The 14,106-nt window shown below is 43.8% G+C and overlaps 1 protein-coding gene across 2 annotated transcripts in view; it reads left to right on the top strand.

The window, feature by feature from the left end:
• Positions 1-10,046, top strand: part of ACE (angiotensin I converting enzyme) — a 79,373-nt gene extending 69,327 nt beyond the window's left edge. For both annotated transcript variants that reach the window (XM_029573561.1, XM_029573562.1), the window contains exons 22-25: positions 8-106; positions 891-1,013; positions 2,245-2,426; positions 9,429-10,046. In XM_029573561.1, the coding sequence (XP_029429421.1) occupies positions 8-106; positions 891-1,013; positions 2,245-2,426; positions 9,429-9,628 (604 nt within the window). In that variant the 3' untranslated portion in view covers positions 9,629-10,046. The remainder of the gene's footprint in view (positions 1-7; positions 107-890; positions 1,014-2,244; positions 2,427-9,428) is intronic.
• Positions 10,047-14,106: the final 4,060 nt, after the last annotated feature.

The following is a 14,106-nucleotide window of genomic DNA, read 5'->3' on the forward strand; positions in this document are numbered from 1 at the left end:
TGTGCAGGCTGAAGTACCAGGGAGTGTGCCCACCTGTTCCAAGATCAGAAAGCGACTTTGATCCCGGTGCAAAGTTTCATGTTCCTGCCAGCGTGCCCTATGTTAGGTACGTATGACACTGGTGCTTCTCCATCCATTTCCTCCTTGAATTGACAGTGCCCTCTGTCTCCTCCCCTTGTTCATTTCAAAGCAGCTTCCTATGGTCCTTTACTAGGCTTCAGCGGCAGGGTGCATCGTGGCATGGGTTGTCCCATGGCTGCAGGCGACTGCCTCACCCCTCAGGTGGGTAAGAGCCTGGCAGGGACAGGCACCCTGCACAATACGGGCGCGTAATGTAATCACTACCACTACAGCTAGTGGAGCTTCTGCTGGAAAACCAGAGCGCTAGTCTTGGCACTGAATGACGAAAGTCTCACGCCCAGATGCTTTACTACATCACTCGAATGCTGGAAGAGAGCTCTCAAAGGTTTATGAGCTGAGGGTAGAACATTGGTTAAAGAGGGAGGAGAATTCAAGTGAAAACGAAAGCACAAACAGCAGTGCTACCCTCATAAGAGGTTCTTTAGTTCAGTAAGGTGAGTTAACCATAACCATAACAGCTGCCACTGAGGTCCATTCCAGGCTTTTGTAGCACTCTGATAACCAGCTCCAAAATATGTCAGCAGTCTTTTTATTATATATATATATATATATATATATATATATATATATATATATATATATATATATATATACATATACACACACATACATACATATATACATACACGCTATGGTTTAAGGTTTTTTCTTAACAGTGAAACATAATGTAAGCAGTTAGGGAAAAAAAAAACGTTTTACAAAGAAAGTGGTTTCTAATTGATGGCTGTGATCTGCTCTGTCCTCTGCAGATACTTCGTAAGTTTTGTAATCCAGTTTCAGTTCCACGAGGCGCTCTGCAAAGCAGCCAACCAGCAGGGGCCACTGCACAAATGTGACATCTATCAGTCGCTGGAGGCTGGAAAACTCCTCGCGTGAGTACAAAATGCGAGAGATCCGAGGGAACGGAGAGCAGTTCTGGGACTCCCTGACGTGCCCTCTCATGGAGCTGCAGCTCTGGGACAGCATGGCAGCCTCTGGCATGGATTATTACTTACACATGACCACGCCATGTTAGTTACATGGTCATTCAAACAAGTAGAATAAAAAGATGAGCTGTATGTAAATCCTTGAAGTCATGATGTCCGTAGTGTGTGTGTGTGTGCTGTAGGTTGGCTCGATGGCATAGCTAGGCAGTATAATTTCTTCATGATAATATGGAAAAAATAATGTTAGATTTGTCATGCTGAGTCAAACAAGCCCAGTATCCTGTTTCAAACAGTAACCAATTTAGGTCACAAGTATCTGGCAGGATTCCAAAAGGTAGATAGATTTCATGCTGTTTATCCGAGAGATGAGCACTGGATTTTTTCCAAGTCCACCTTAATAATGGTTTATGGATTTTTCCTCCAGGAACTTCTCCAAGCCTTTTTTAAATGCAGCTACACTAAACAGCTTTCATCACATCCTCTGGCAACAAATTGCAGAGCTTAATTATGCATTGAGTAAAAAAAAATATATTTTCTCTTATTATTTTTAAAAGTATCACCTAGTAATTTAATTCTGTGTCCCCTAGCCTTTGTATTTTGTGAAAGAGTAAACAACTGATTTGTGTTTACCCGTTCCACTCCACTCATCATTTTATAGACCTCTATCATATCCCCCCCCCCCTCTGCTGTCTCTTCGCCAAGCTGAGTATGTGAGAAATATACAATCAAGTTAAAGTGTCCCTTCTTAAAAACAGCCAGAAATGTGGAAATAAATACATCTGGGCACCTGAATTCATGAGGCACCTCAACTGAGGTGCTTTAAAAGTCAGCAGGGCCAGGGGGACTAGGTCAGAGGAGTGAAGCTGGGTATTTGGCACTGACTTCCAGAGCTTAAATTTAGGAACCTCAGTTTTAGGCTCCTATGCCCAAATTTAAAGTGCCTAGAGGTGGCTGAGTATAGATGCCTAAATGTTGGCCCTGAGCCCCCTCTGAATGTGGGCCTCTAGGTCCATAGACTGTTCTCTTGTATGTGTGCATTAAAGCGCCTCGATACAACACACGGTATCACGCTCACGGTGGACATGGCACAGCAAATGACCGATATACAATATACAGTATCACGCTCACAGTGGACATGGCATAGCAAATGACTGATAAGGATATTTTTCTTTCACAGGGACGCTATGAAGCTTGGCTTTAGCAAGCCTTGGCCAGAGGCCATGAAAATGATTACAGGCCAGCCCAATATGTCTGCTGATGCACTGATGAACTATTTTAAGCCCTTAACAAACTGGCTGGCTGAAGAGAACAGAAAGAATAAGGAGAACCTGGGCTGGCCCGAGTACAACTGGAGCCCAGGTCAGTGCATTCCTGGTGACGGGGGATGGGGCAGGGAATGGACAGATCACTCCAGGGCAGAAAGTGGACTTAGCTTCAGCTAGCAGTGCTCTGACTGGACTTTGTGTGTATATAACCAGCTTACCGGGGGCGGGGGTTTGATTCGTCGTTCTGCGATGATTAGAGCAGAATGATGACTCGCGAAAAAAAAAAAAAGGGCCGGGGGGGGGAGGATAATGTGCACTCGGCTGCATTGCGGTGGTGCGTTTCTGCCTGCTGTGGTTGCGGCACGGCGCACACTATTGCCCCCCATAACACCACCATAAAAGGTGGCGTTATTTCCAGTGCTACTGGCAACAATTTTGTCTAACACATTATGACCCACAGCGCTACCAGAAGAAGAAAAAAAAAAAAAAAAGATTTCCCCCCCGCCCCTTTCCCTAATTTTAATCTTACGGCCGTGATGCAGTAGTTATCGCGTGGCCCTAACGCATGCGATAAGGCCACATCGCACTTAAAAAATGAGCCTGTTTGCTAGACACGGCTACAGCTGGGAGGCCTTCCTCTTGACACTGAGCTGCCATATTAGGAGGCAGAGAGCCCAACGTTGGTTGCTGTTCTCCAAGACACGGATTGTTGTAGGTAGAATCTGGAACTCACAGAAAAGTTTGAGGCCACTTCGTCTAAAATGTCTTTCCTCTATCTCATGCCCTATACTAGTCTAGCACATTGCCACCAGGAAAGAATAATTAATAGTGGGAAAACCTACAGCTAGCAGGGAGCAATAAATGACAAGGGCTATAACTCGCACTGATGGAAACAACCCAAGCTAGCGCATTAAGCCAAACCCAGCAGGGTCGTACACAGTGCATGCAGGTTTCTGAGGGATGATAGGGCTTTCCTTTCAAACAAAATCTAATGTGCTTTATGACTATGCAAATAAAAAATAACTACTAATATAATTATTAATATGCATGCTTCAGAATTTTTGGGAATTAACAGTTAATTGATTGGTGACACAACCAAATATACAATACAGGGAGATTCTGTACATACAGAGCATGATATAGTTTCTCTACCTATTCTCCTTTGCTCGGCGACTTATGTCACCCTTGCTCCTCTTCCTGGCTGGCTCACTCCTGCATAATCTCTGCTTCCCAGTATTGGTTCTCTGCGAGGTCTTCTGCCTTCTAGTCCTGCTGTCATAAGATGTGCCATGCTGGGTTAGACCAAAGACCCACTAAGCCCAGCATCTTGTCTCCAAGAGTGGCCAACCCAGTTCACAAGTATCTGGCCACTCCCAATAGTAGAGCCATTTCTTCTTACTCACTCCCAGGGACCACATTTTCTTGGCTAATAATTGTTTGTGGACTTTTCCTCCAGGAACTTGTTCAGTACCCTTTAAAACCCCAATATACTAGATGCCTTGACCACATCCTTTGCCAACAATTTCCACAACTTGATTGGTATTGAGTGACAAAATACTTTCTACAATTAGTTTTAAATCTGCTGATTTTGTTAGTTTCATGGAGGATTCCCTTACTTTTGTATTATTTAAAAGCGTAAATAGCCGTCCATTACTTACCCGTTCCACCCCACACATGATTTTATAAACTTCTATCCTGCCCCCTCTCATCCGTCTCGTTTCCAAGCTGTGCCAGTCCATCCCCACCATCATGTCTGTTGCCCTGCTATGTCTTTGAGATGGTGTGAGCACAACCGCACCCAATATTCCAGGTCCTGTAGCACCATGGATCAATTCAGAGGCAATACGATATGCTCCATTCTTTTCCAAGTCATTTCTAACATTCTGATTGCTTTCTTGACCACCGCCACACGCTGACCTGAGAATTTCAACATATTGTCCATAAGGACTCCAAAATTCTTTTCCCGGGTGGTGATTTTTGGTATGGAACCCAGCACTGTGTACCTATAATTTGGATTTTTTTTCCCTACATGCATCACTTTGCACTTGTCAACATTAAATTTTGTCTGCCATTTAGATGTCTAATTTTGAAAATAGGTTTGAGCTTTGTGGTGACACAGATGCAATCAGAGCCCCTAAATGTGAGGTTTCCATGATACAGTCAGAGTTACAGAGAAGGGATTAGAGCGTGTGAATATTAGGAGTCATCTCAGTGACACAGTGAGAGTGACAAGAATGCGATTGAGACTTTAGAGCTCAGCAAGCCTCTAGGGTCCTGCACATGGAACTTCAATCTCTTTATTAAAGCTCTAAATTAGGCTTCAAGAACCTGCTTCCTGCACGCTCTTATATCATTGATACCCACACATACCACCACAGAGAGCACCTCCCCAGCACTCTAAAATGTTATCAAGGTGATACGAGAGGTCTACAACCTTTGCACCACGCAGGCCAGTTACCACGGGATCCTCATGTCTTTTCGGGCATCCATCTAGCTACATTTCTAATGACGGAATCACCATTAATAATGATGGTCCCATCCATTTCTCCTGGAGACACATCTCTGGAGACATATTGTCAGTGCAAGAGAATAACTCATTACCTGGAATGCATGTCCTAGTTACAGGATCATTTCCTTCACAGATCTCCTTTCTGGAGACTGCTTTTCCAAAGCAGCACAAGGACTGCTAGACTAGAGTTGGGACAGCTCTAGGTCCTTAAATGTCTCCTCTAGGTACCTGTCTGTTCTTCTCAGCTCCTCCAGAGATCAGACACGTTCTGAGTGCTAGGACCTCTGTGCAACAGGGGCACATGTAGGGCTTCTCTCCAAAAAGCAGATAATTCAACATGTGGCACGCTGCAAAAGACCAGGTAGCCCCATCTCACTGCTCTCTGCATTATTTTGTTTTTAAATTATTATTTAAAGATTAATTATAAATTTACTTGGTTTATTGTTAACTCTATTGCCAATGGCCTATTATTTCTTTCCAAGAGTGAGGATTAATTTTGCTCTTTCCAAGGCAATAATTGATTCCTATTTTTCCAAATATCTCTCTTCCCCCTAATTTGGGCAATTTCAATGGGGACAAAATTGATTGTGAGGAATTAGCTGAATATTTATTGTAAAAAGTTGAACTGCTAGAATCCAGTATGCCCTGTGATGAGATTTTGGTACCACAGCGTACACCATTGAACAAACCCAGCGAGGAATGGGAGACATTTAGGATGCTGGAGAGCTTACTAAATTGCTTGGTCAATTGAGGTCTACTTTTTATGCAGGACCTGTGTCCTTTCTGGGTTGTACAAAGTCTAAAAGAACTTACAGATAAGCCCACTAAAAAAATTGATCAAAGCTTCTATGTCAGAAGGATTGGTACCCGACTCCTTAAAAGGAGCTGTGGTTTGCTCTGTAATTAAGAATGCAGTTGATTCCCAGAAGATTATGTCCAATTACTCTCCAATATCTAACTTGCCGACTTTAGCCAAACTATTAGGAAAATTGATTTTGTTGCAGTTGGATGAGTATCTAACTGACAGCAATATTTTAGATGACTTTCAGTATTGTTGGTCCTGCTCGACATCTCTGCGCCTTTGACACCATGCCACATGAACTCTAACCCCTACTTGGGAGATCTATTGGGCCTGATGGTACAGTAATAAGCTGATGGGTTTTTTTTTTTTTTGGAAAAATCAAACGCAGCAAGTTAGATTGGGAAATAACTGTTTGACTTTGAAAATGTTGAATTCAGGGCTTCTGCAGAGTTCCTTGTTATCTGCCAGCCTGTTTAATATTTATCTACAACCACTATGTAAAGTATTATTTTTGAGGTTAAAGTATTGTTTATGCAAATTACATTAAATTTTATTTGCCACGTAATAGTCTTCCTGAGGCATTATGTGATGCGGTCCCAGGGTTCGCTACCTGTCTCTCTCTTCTAGAAGCGCACCTAATGGGTTTCGCAGCCCTCTTTGTGATCACAGATAATAATTTATTTGTCCAGGGCAAGTCTCAAGTGCCCTTCCACTTGAGACTTGCCCTGGACAAACCCCCCCTCTCCACAGTCGGCCTCTTATCCATGGAGCCACCGGAAACCCAAGGCTTAACACAGTCTTACCACCTGGTTGTTTCACTGGGTAGCAATTTCAGCAAATCAAAACAGAAAAGGAAAGAACAAAATCCCAAAGGAAAATAAATGTCAGCAAACCTTGCTCTTTTCTTTAGAAGGTCAAGATTCCTGATCTGGCCAGTCTTTACTGCTCCATGAGCTCTTTCCACAGGAAGACCTTGTTACCTTCTGAGCCTCTCAAAGAAGACTGAAGTATGTTGCCCGAGGATCCCTTTTTATAGGTCCTAGGCCCCTCCCCTGATTGGCCCAGTCATCCGGCCTGCCCCCTTCCCACAGCTGCAACTGCTTTCTGAACTCTCTTGGTGGAAGAAACAAAAGGCTGGTTCTCTTCACCCTCCCTCTTGCGTTTTCCCTCATTGATTCTATGGTTCTCAGCCTGGGGTCATACACTCCATCACACATTATTAAAACACTGTTTTAAAGCCCTTGGCTCATGGATATCAGCCAGTGGCGTTATACTAAATTTACAGAAGACATACTTTTGTGCCTTGGGAGGGGACCTCAACCTGTACATGTGAAGTCTTTTACCCTAGGCAGTCTAATGTTACCTATTTCAGAAGAGATTAGAGATTTGGGAGAACATAACAACATAAGAACATGCCATACTGGGTTAGACCAAGGGTCCATCAAGCCCAGCATCCTGTTTCCAACAGTGGCCAATCCAGGCTACAAGTACCTGGCAAGTACTCAAACCCATGCTACTGATGCTAGTAATAGCAGTGGATATTCTCTAAGGGCCGGATTTTAAGATTTAGGTGCGGGCGTAGATTTGTGCGCACAACCCGGCGCACACAAATCTACGCCTGATTTTATAACATGCGCACGCAGTCGCACGCATGTTATAAAATCCGGGGTCAGCGCGTGCAAGGGGTTGCAAGGGGGTGACAGAGTCACGCAGCCTTCCTCCGTTCCCTCCCGCCCCCCCACCTTCCCCTCCCTTCCCCTACCTAACCCGCTCCCCAGCCCTACCCCTTACCTTTAACTTAGAAGTTGTGCCTGCCTCCGGGTAGGCGTAGGTTGCGCGTGCCGGCCGATGGCCGGCTCGCGATGCCTGGCACAGCGACAAATGGCCGCTGTGCTTGGAGGCTCCAGCCCCGTCCCGCCCCCAGACCGCCCTACCCTGCCCACGCCCTGCCCCCTTTTTCAAGCCCCGGGACATGCGCACGTCGCTGGGCCTAGGCAAAATAGGTTCGGCATGCGCAGGAGTGGTTTTAAAGGGTTACACGCGTAACCCTTTTAAAATCCACCCCTAAGTCAACTTGATTAATAGCAGTTAATGGACTTCTCCTCCAAGAACTTATCCAACCCTTTTTTAAACACAGCAACACTAACTGCACTAACCACATCCTCTGGCAACAAATTCCAGAATGATGCTTGATTCTAAATTAACACTTAAACCTCAAATAAGAAGAGTTGCCAGGTCCATTTTATATAAAATATGGTTGTTACAACATTTAAATTTTTTTTTTGAAAAGATGATTTTAGACTGATTATGGAAGCATTAATTTTAAATGTACTGGATAATTGAAATTCAGTATATCAAGGATTGCCAAAAGTATTATTGAGGGTTTTACAGTTAGCAAAAAATGCAGAGCAGAGAATAATTACCAGTGCAATGTTAACTGAAAGGATTACTCCAGGCTGCCAAATCAACAGAAGGTAGTATTTAAAATGTATACTTTAGTTCATAAGATTAGATAGAGCGAGGATACTCATTGCCTTGCTAATCTGTTAGAAAGATTTGTCCCATTGTGAACATCACACTCAGTGATTAAGAATTTGTTTGTTGTACGCTCAATACAAAAAGCTAGATTGTATGAAATCTGTTCCAGAGCCTTTGCAGTGGCAGCGCCTCTGTTATGAAATGCTTTGCCTGAGCAGTTGCAGAATGAGGCCAATTTGTTATCATTTAGAAAAGGCTGTGCTTCTCCGTCAGGCCTTTAATTCAGAGTGTTGCATGTGCTGAATTTTCAAAGGTGCTCAGTGTTATGTTATTGATGTTTTATGCTATTTAATCATGTTTTATTGTTTTAATATTATTGATATTCTTATTTTGCTGTATTTTATAAGTATTTGCATTTTTTATTTTCTGAATGTATAATTGAAATCCACAATGAACATTTTATGGATTTTGCAAAATAGATTAAATAGTTTATATATGAAGATTTGAGATAGGGATGGGTGAGTGGGAAAAACAAACACTACTCACTGCTAACAATCAAGAAGTCCATATTCAAAAGCCCAGAGAGTGGTAAAACCACCTGGGCAACCCCAGACAGGTAATGCCACCCAGGCATCTAGGGACACTTATGCAGGTGAAAGTACTACTGAATGCACTCGGATAAAGCCCTCCCAGTAACCTTGCCATTCACTAGGCCTTTGAATACTGCCAAAAAAAATGTATTGGGCCAGCAGCACCCAATCCCCCCCCCCCCCTCCCACTTGCAAAACAAAAAATGCATTCTCCAAACACGCTCAACCTACTCCAGGGTCACCGCCATATTCTTCCTATTCACTCCCTCATCATGTTTTCTGAGCTACTTCCCTCTTATCAGACTACTCAAGCAGATCCGCTCCCAGCCAGCCTAAGTCCCGAGGCTCCCCAGGTGGTGGGAGCCCTAGTGAGAATCCTCCCTGTCATTTGCTTTACAAATGTTCTTAAATTGTGAACACTAGCAGCAGCGACTCTTCATGCAAATGTATATTTAGAGATGTACTAGAAGCGCGTGAAGGCATGAAATCGGTACAGATGTGTAAATCTGACAATATATAAGGATCCTACTAACTTAGATCCTGGTGCAATGCCACAGACCCCGGCTTATCACTGGTTCTTCCTTCATTACTTCACAACCAGGGATTCTCTATGCTTACCTAAAGATTTCCTGAATTACTAGGAAACCATTCTATACACATGCCACCCTTCTGGGAAGCACTATTTTCTCAATCTAAACCAATGTCTTTCTTTCCCAGCTGTCCAAGATCAGCCTATGGCCAAAGTCAGCTTCCTGGGGATGTCTCTGGAAAATAGCCAAGCTGCTGCTGGCCAGTGGATCCTTCTTGTCCTTGGGATAGTCCTAAGCGTGGCCATCATCATGCTGGCATTCAAATTTGTCTCCATAAAACGGAAAGCCAAAAAATCAGCAGCAGAACTGGAGATGAAGAAGTACTGAGTGCTTGCTTGGCACGTGGGTGAAAAACGTGAAGAGTGGCAGCAAGGGAACTGTGAGGAGGAGGCTCAGCGCAAGGTCGCACACCTGTTAAAAAAACACAAAATCCAAACCTCTTTCTTTCAATCGGGTCAAAAAAACCCTGTTGACTATGCAAGAGCCTTCATTGAATGTTGATTATTTATTCATAAAATGCATAGAAATTGCAGAAAACCTTTACAGACACAAAACAAAAAACTAGTTGAAATTGGTTTGCAATTTTCAGGGCGGGATGGAGGTACTGGAGAAGGGTGGGACATTATTTTCCAGCTAATCATTGTCTTGGTAGATTCTCTGATTATTTGATACTGCAACAGAAATGTTTTTTTAAAAACTGAGTCAGTAGACCGAACAAATAAAATAATTCCAATCTCTTTTTTAATTTTGAGTCTCATTCTTTGGAGACGGGAACACTGAGTTAGCCCGTTCACACCTTGGTCTCAGGAATGGCACTATGCTGTCCGCCAGCTCCTGCTCTTGTGTCACCTAAATTCAAACCCAGTCTTGACCTCTGTAAAGGGGCCTCAGGGTGTGAGGACCAGAGCTATAATTAAAAAAAAAAAACAACACATGCTTTTTGTGACAGTTAAATGGATAAATATTTTAGGGGGAAAAATTGGGAGAAAGAAGAATCATAAATAAGATCAAGAGGCAAAATAGAGCCAGAAAATCCCTCCAGTTGGCATTTTGAGTAGTGTAGGCGACTGCTTGAACTTCTGCTTTCTAAAGTTGTGGAGAGAAGGTTCAGCATGAAGGGGGTTGCCTTGGTGCTCAATAATCTTTTGGGAGCTTGTGGAATTCTTTTGCCTGGATATTTGCTTGAGTTTTATATCAGAGGAGTCCCGAGAGTGCTGCCAGTCACTAGGGGCACAGTATGGCACCACACCCAAAGGGAGAGACCAAGCCACTCCTGGTTTTTTTGGGTTTTTTTTCCTGGATTGCAGCATCTTTGGACAACAAAAGGCCATGAGCAGGGAGAACACATTCTCAACTTCACAATCCACTGGCCTCAAACAGTAGTCAAAACAGCTCAAAACAAACGGAGGCTTTTCTGTTGGTTGTTGCTAGGTCTTCTGGCAGAGGTTTTGTGTATGTGGGGTTTTCAAGGTAACATTTTTGCCCCTGGGCCTTTATCCACGATTTCTTGCATGGATCAGGTCTAATGCTAGCCAAGCAGGTCCCATCATCTCCTGATCATCTATTACTTGGAACAAGAGATAAAAAGTGTTTTTCCCAGTTTGTTTCTATAGGGAAGAATGCTTAGAAGATCTGACGGGTGGGTATAAGATACAGACAGAGTTCATGTGGAAGGACTGTCTGACCTTACAGGTGAGAGAGCATCCATGACAGGAGTCCATGCCAGAATTCTGATTGGATAAAAAGAAATGGATAAAAAAATCTGAAATTAGTTTGCAGGCCGCTGTTTGCTCTTATGAAATGGTTTTATCTTGACTAGAACTTATGTTGTTATCAGAGACAGTCATCGGCGAGGTGACCCTTTACTCTGATTTGATGCTAAGAGGATTTTAAAATTCCTGTGGAATCACAGTTTACTGTGCAGTAATAGCCAGGTGGCGTGAAGGGATGCGGGAGGTGACCCAACCAAGACAGGAAGCTTTGCTTGAAATAAGGCACAAAATGGAATAGGAGAGGAAGCAGGTAAAGTCCTCCCTGCCTTCTTTCTCAGATTCAGGAAACTCTCCTGGCCTGACAGTTTGTATATGTTGCTAAAGTAATAACATATATAGGGAGAGTAATTTAAAAAGGGACTTGTATGGTAAAATAGTGCACGGCTGATACAAGCATAAAATTCTGTGCACTTACTTCTATGCACACAGGGAAGGTCTGCTGGAGGTTGGGACTTACACAGATAGGGGTAGATTTTCAAAAAGGACACGCGCGCTACCCGGCGTGCACATATGGATGCGCAATTTTATAACGTGCGCGTGCCGGGAAGTGCATTAAAAGGGGCACTTGTCCTAACATGCACACAGCCACATCCCCGGGCGCCCGACGCAGTATGTAAATGAGGGGCTGCATAAAAAAGGATGCGCTTGGGAAGAATTGTGCGTCCCTAGCGCTCAAATGCATCAGATACACAACTGCAACGGATGCGCCATATGAGCGTCCATTTTATCCCGCTTCAAGCCAATTTTGCCCCTTGCTGCTGTGCATGTATATTTTGCGTGTATATTAAGCATGTAAAGTGTGCATCGAAAATTTTATTTTTAAAACATAAAGCCATTACATTATACCTTTATTTTTAAACACCATAACCAGTCTATTTAAGTGTCACAACGATACTAAATAGGAGGAACCACAGAGGACAGAATTTTTAGATTTCTCATGAGCCCTTGAATCATGGATTGACTTAACGCCACCTTCGGAGCTGGAGTTTCAAAAGTGTGCGTTCGATGCCCCACGACGCTTTGCATCGGGAGGTAATAGCTAATTACCTCCCGATGCATGGAATTTACTTGTGATGGGCGCTATTGGCTATGCATTTGTTTGGGTACACATTCTGGATGCGCTAATCTCCTTATTGCATCGGGTGCTAGTAGCTGGGTGCACTTTATTGCATTGGCCACCCTGTTAGGAATCACATAGCGAAGGACTCGGGTGCTAGCCACGAGCTGCATGGCCGAGCCACCCCATGACTAATTCTGTTCATGTCACCTGGAATGATTCTGGATCAGTGCCTGCACCTCCTCTTTTCTCCTGCTGTAGTAATCATGGTTTTTGTTTTAAACTGCACCGATTAACAATGATGACAGTTTGCACCTGCATAGTATTCTTCCAAACAGTAACTCAACAATGTGATACTAAGGAATCATACACACATTCATCTTGGTGCTGAATGTCCTGGATCCATATTGCTAACTGCTGAAAGTTTCTAAAGGGAGGGAGTGAATCAATAAAGTAGTGCTAATTGCATTGTTTATTGTCTCCTCTCCTTTTCTTTGAAGTTATCATTCAGTGTGGATGTTCCTCTGCCTCAGAGGTGCCCTCAAGTATGTTTTTGAAGCGCTATGATTGTTTAGCAAAGCGCTATATAAATCTAAATTATTAACTTTTTGCATGGAACAGCCACACTACACAGGGCTGGGGACCATGCCCCTCTACACTGGATGAGATGTTTTTCAGGCTGGGACATGCCACTGCTGGGGCATCACTTCCAGACCTGCCAGGGGCTTTTACAGTTTCACTGCATTGTAGGCTGTACATGGGATTTCACTAGAGATTCTCCCACACAATGCAGAACCAGTTCTCAGTCTGCATCTGAAATGTTTGGAAAGGTGCAGAATATACTGAAAACAATTCAAAAAAATTAAACAGTTAAATAATGGGAGGGCAGATCCCCCTAGTCTATGGCATCTGGAAATAAAGCTGAGCAGGAGATGTTGATGGGCCATGTGGTCCTTATCTGCCATCATGTTCTGTGTTTCTAGAGAAATGAATGGGACAACCTGGGCAGGAACAATGACGAACTCTACCACATACAGAAGCAGCTAAGAAGCTGAGCTGCCATAACGTCAGGAAGGCCTCTGCAGATTTACTTACTCTCAATGCCCGTTCCAACTGCTCATCTTTGTAACCTTACCCTGCTGATCCTAGTTTGATCAGCCAAGGGAGCTGCAGGAGCCCAAGGTCACCGGTGTCACAGGGCTTTCAAAAATGCCCTGCAAAGTCCTGCCATGCTAACTCATTATAGACGTTTAATATCCCACAGAAACTGCGGCATCTAAGGAGGTTTCTCAGGTTGGGCATGGTTTCAAAGTGCAGCAGTTGAAGGTGGCATGGTGCTCTGCCATCTTGCTCCAGAGAAAGAGGCGTAGGCTGGGACACAGGTCACGACTCCTGAGCTCTTGCCTGGAACATATGCCTACATTTAGAGCATGAAACATATTGTAAGGTGATTCCAATGGTGAGGCCAAGGCACAGAACAGAACTGCCAGTGTCAGAAGCAGCAGAATGAGCAAGTCTAAAGGAATTTTAAAGTGAGTGAGTGTGTGTGTGTGAGTGAGTGAGTGAGTGAGTGAGAGTGTGTTTGTGTGTGTGTGTGTCTGTGTGTGTGTGTGTGTGTGAGTGAGTGAGTGTGTGTGAGTGAGTGAGAGTGTGTTTGTGTCTGTGTGTGTGTGTGTGTGTGTGTGAGTGAGTGTGTGTGAGTGAGTGAGAGTGTGTTTGTGTGTGTGTGAGTGAGTGAGTGTGTGTGAGTGAGTGAGAGTGTGTTTGTGTCTGTGTGTGTGTGTGAGTGAGTGTGTGTGAGTGAGTGAGAGTGTGTTTGTGTGTGTGTGTGAGTGAGTGAGTGAGTGTGTGTGAGTGAGTGAGAGTGTGTTTGTGTCTGTGTGTGTGTGTGTGTGAGTGAGTGTGTGTGAGTGAGTGAGAGTGTGTTTGTGTGTGAGTGAGTGAGTGTGTGTGAGTGAGTGAGAGTGTGTTTGTGT

This window comes from Rhinatrema bivittatum, chromosome 12 (genome assembly GCF_901001135.1).
Source record: "Rhinatrema bivittatum chromosome 12, aRhiBiv1.1, whole genome shotgun sequence".
Taxonomy (NCBI): domain Eukaryota; kingdom Metazoa; phylum Chordata; class Amphibia; order Gymnophiona; family Rhinatrematidae; genus Rhinatrema; species Rhinatrema bivittatum.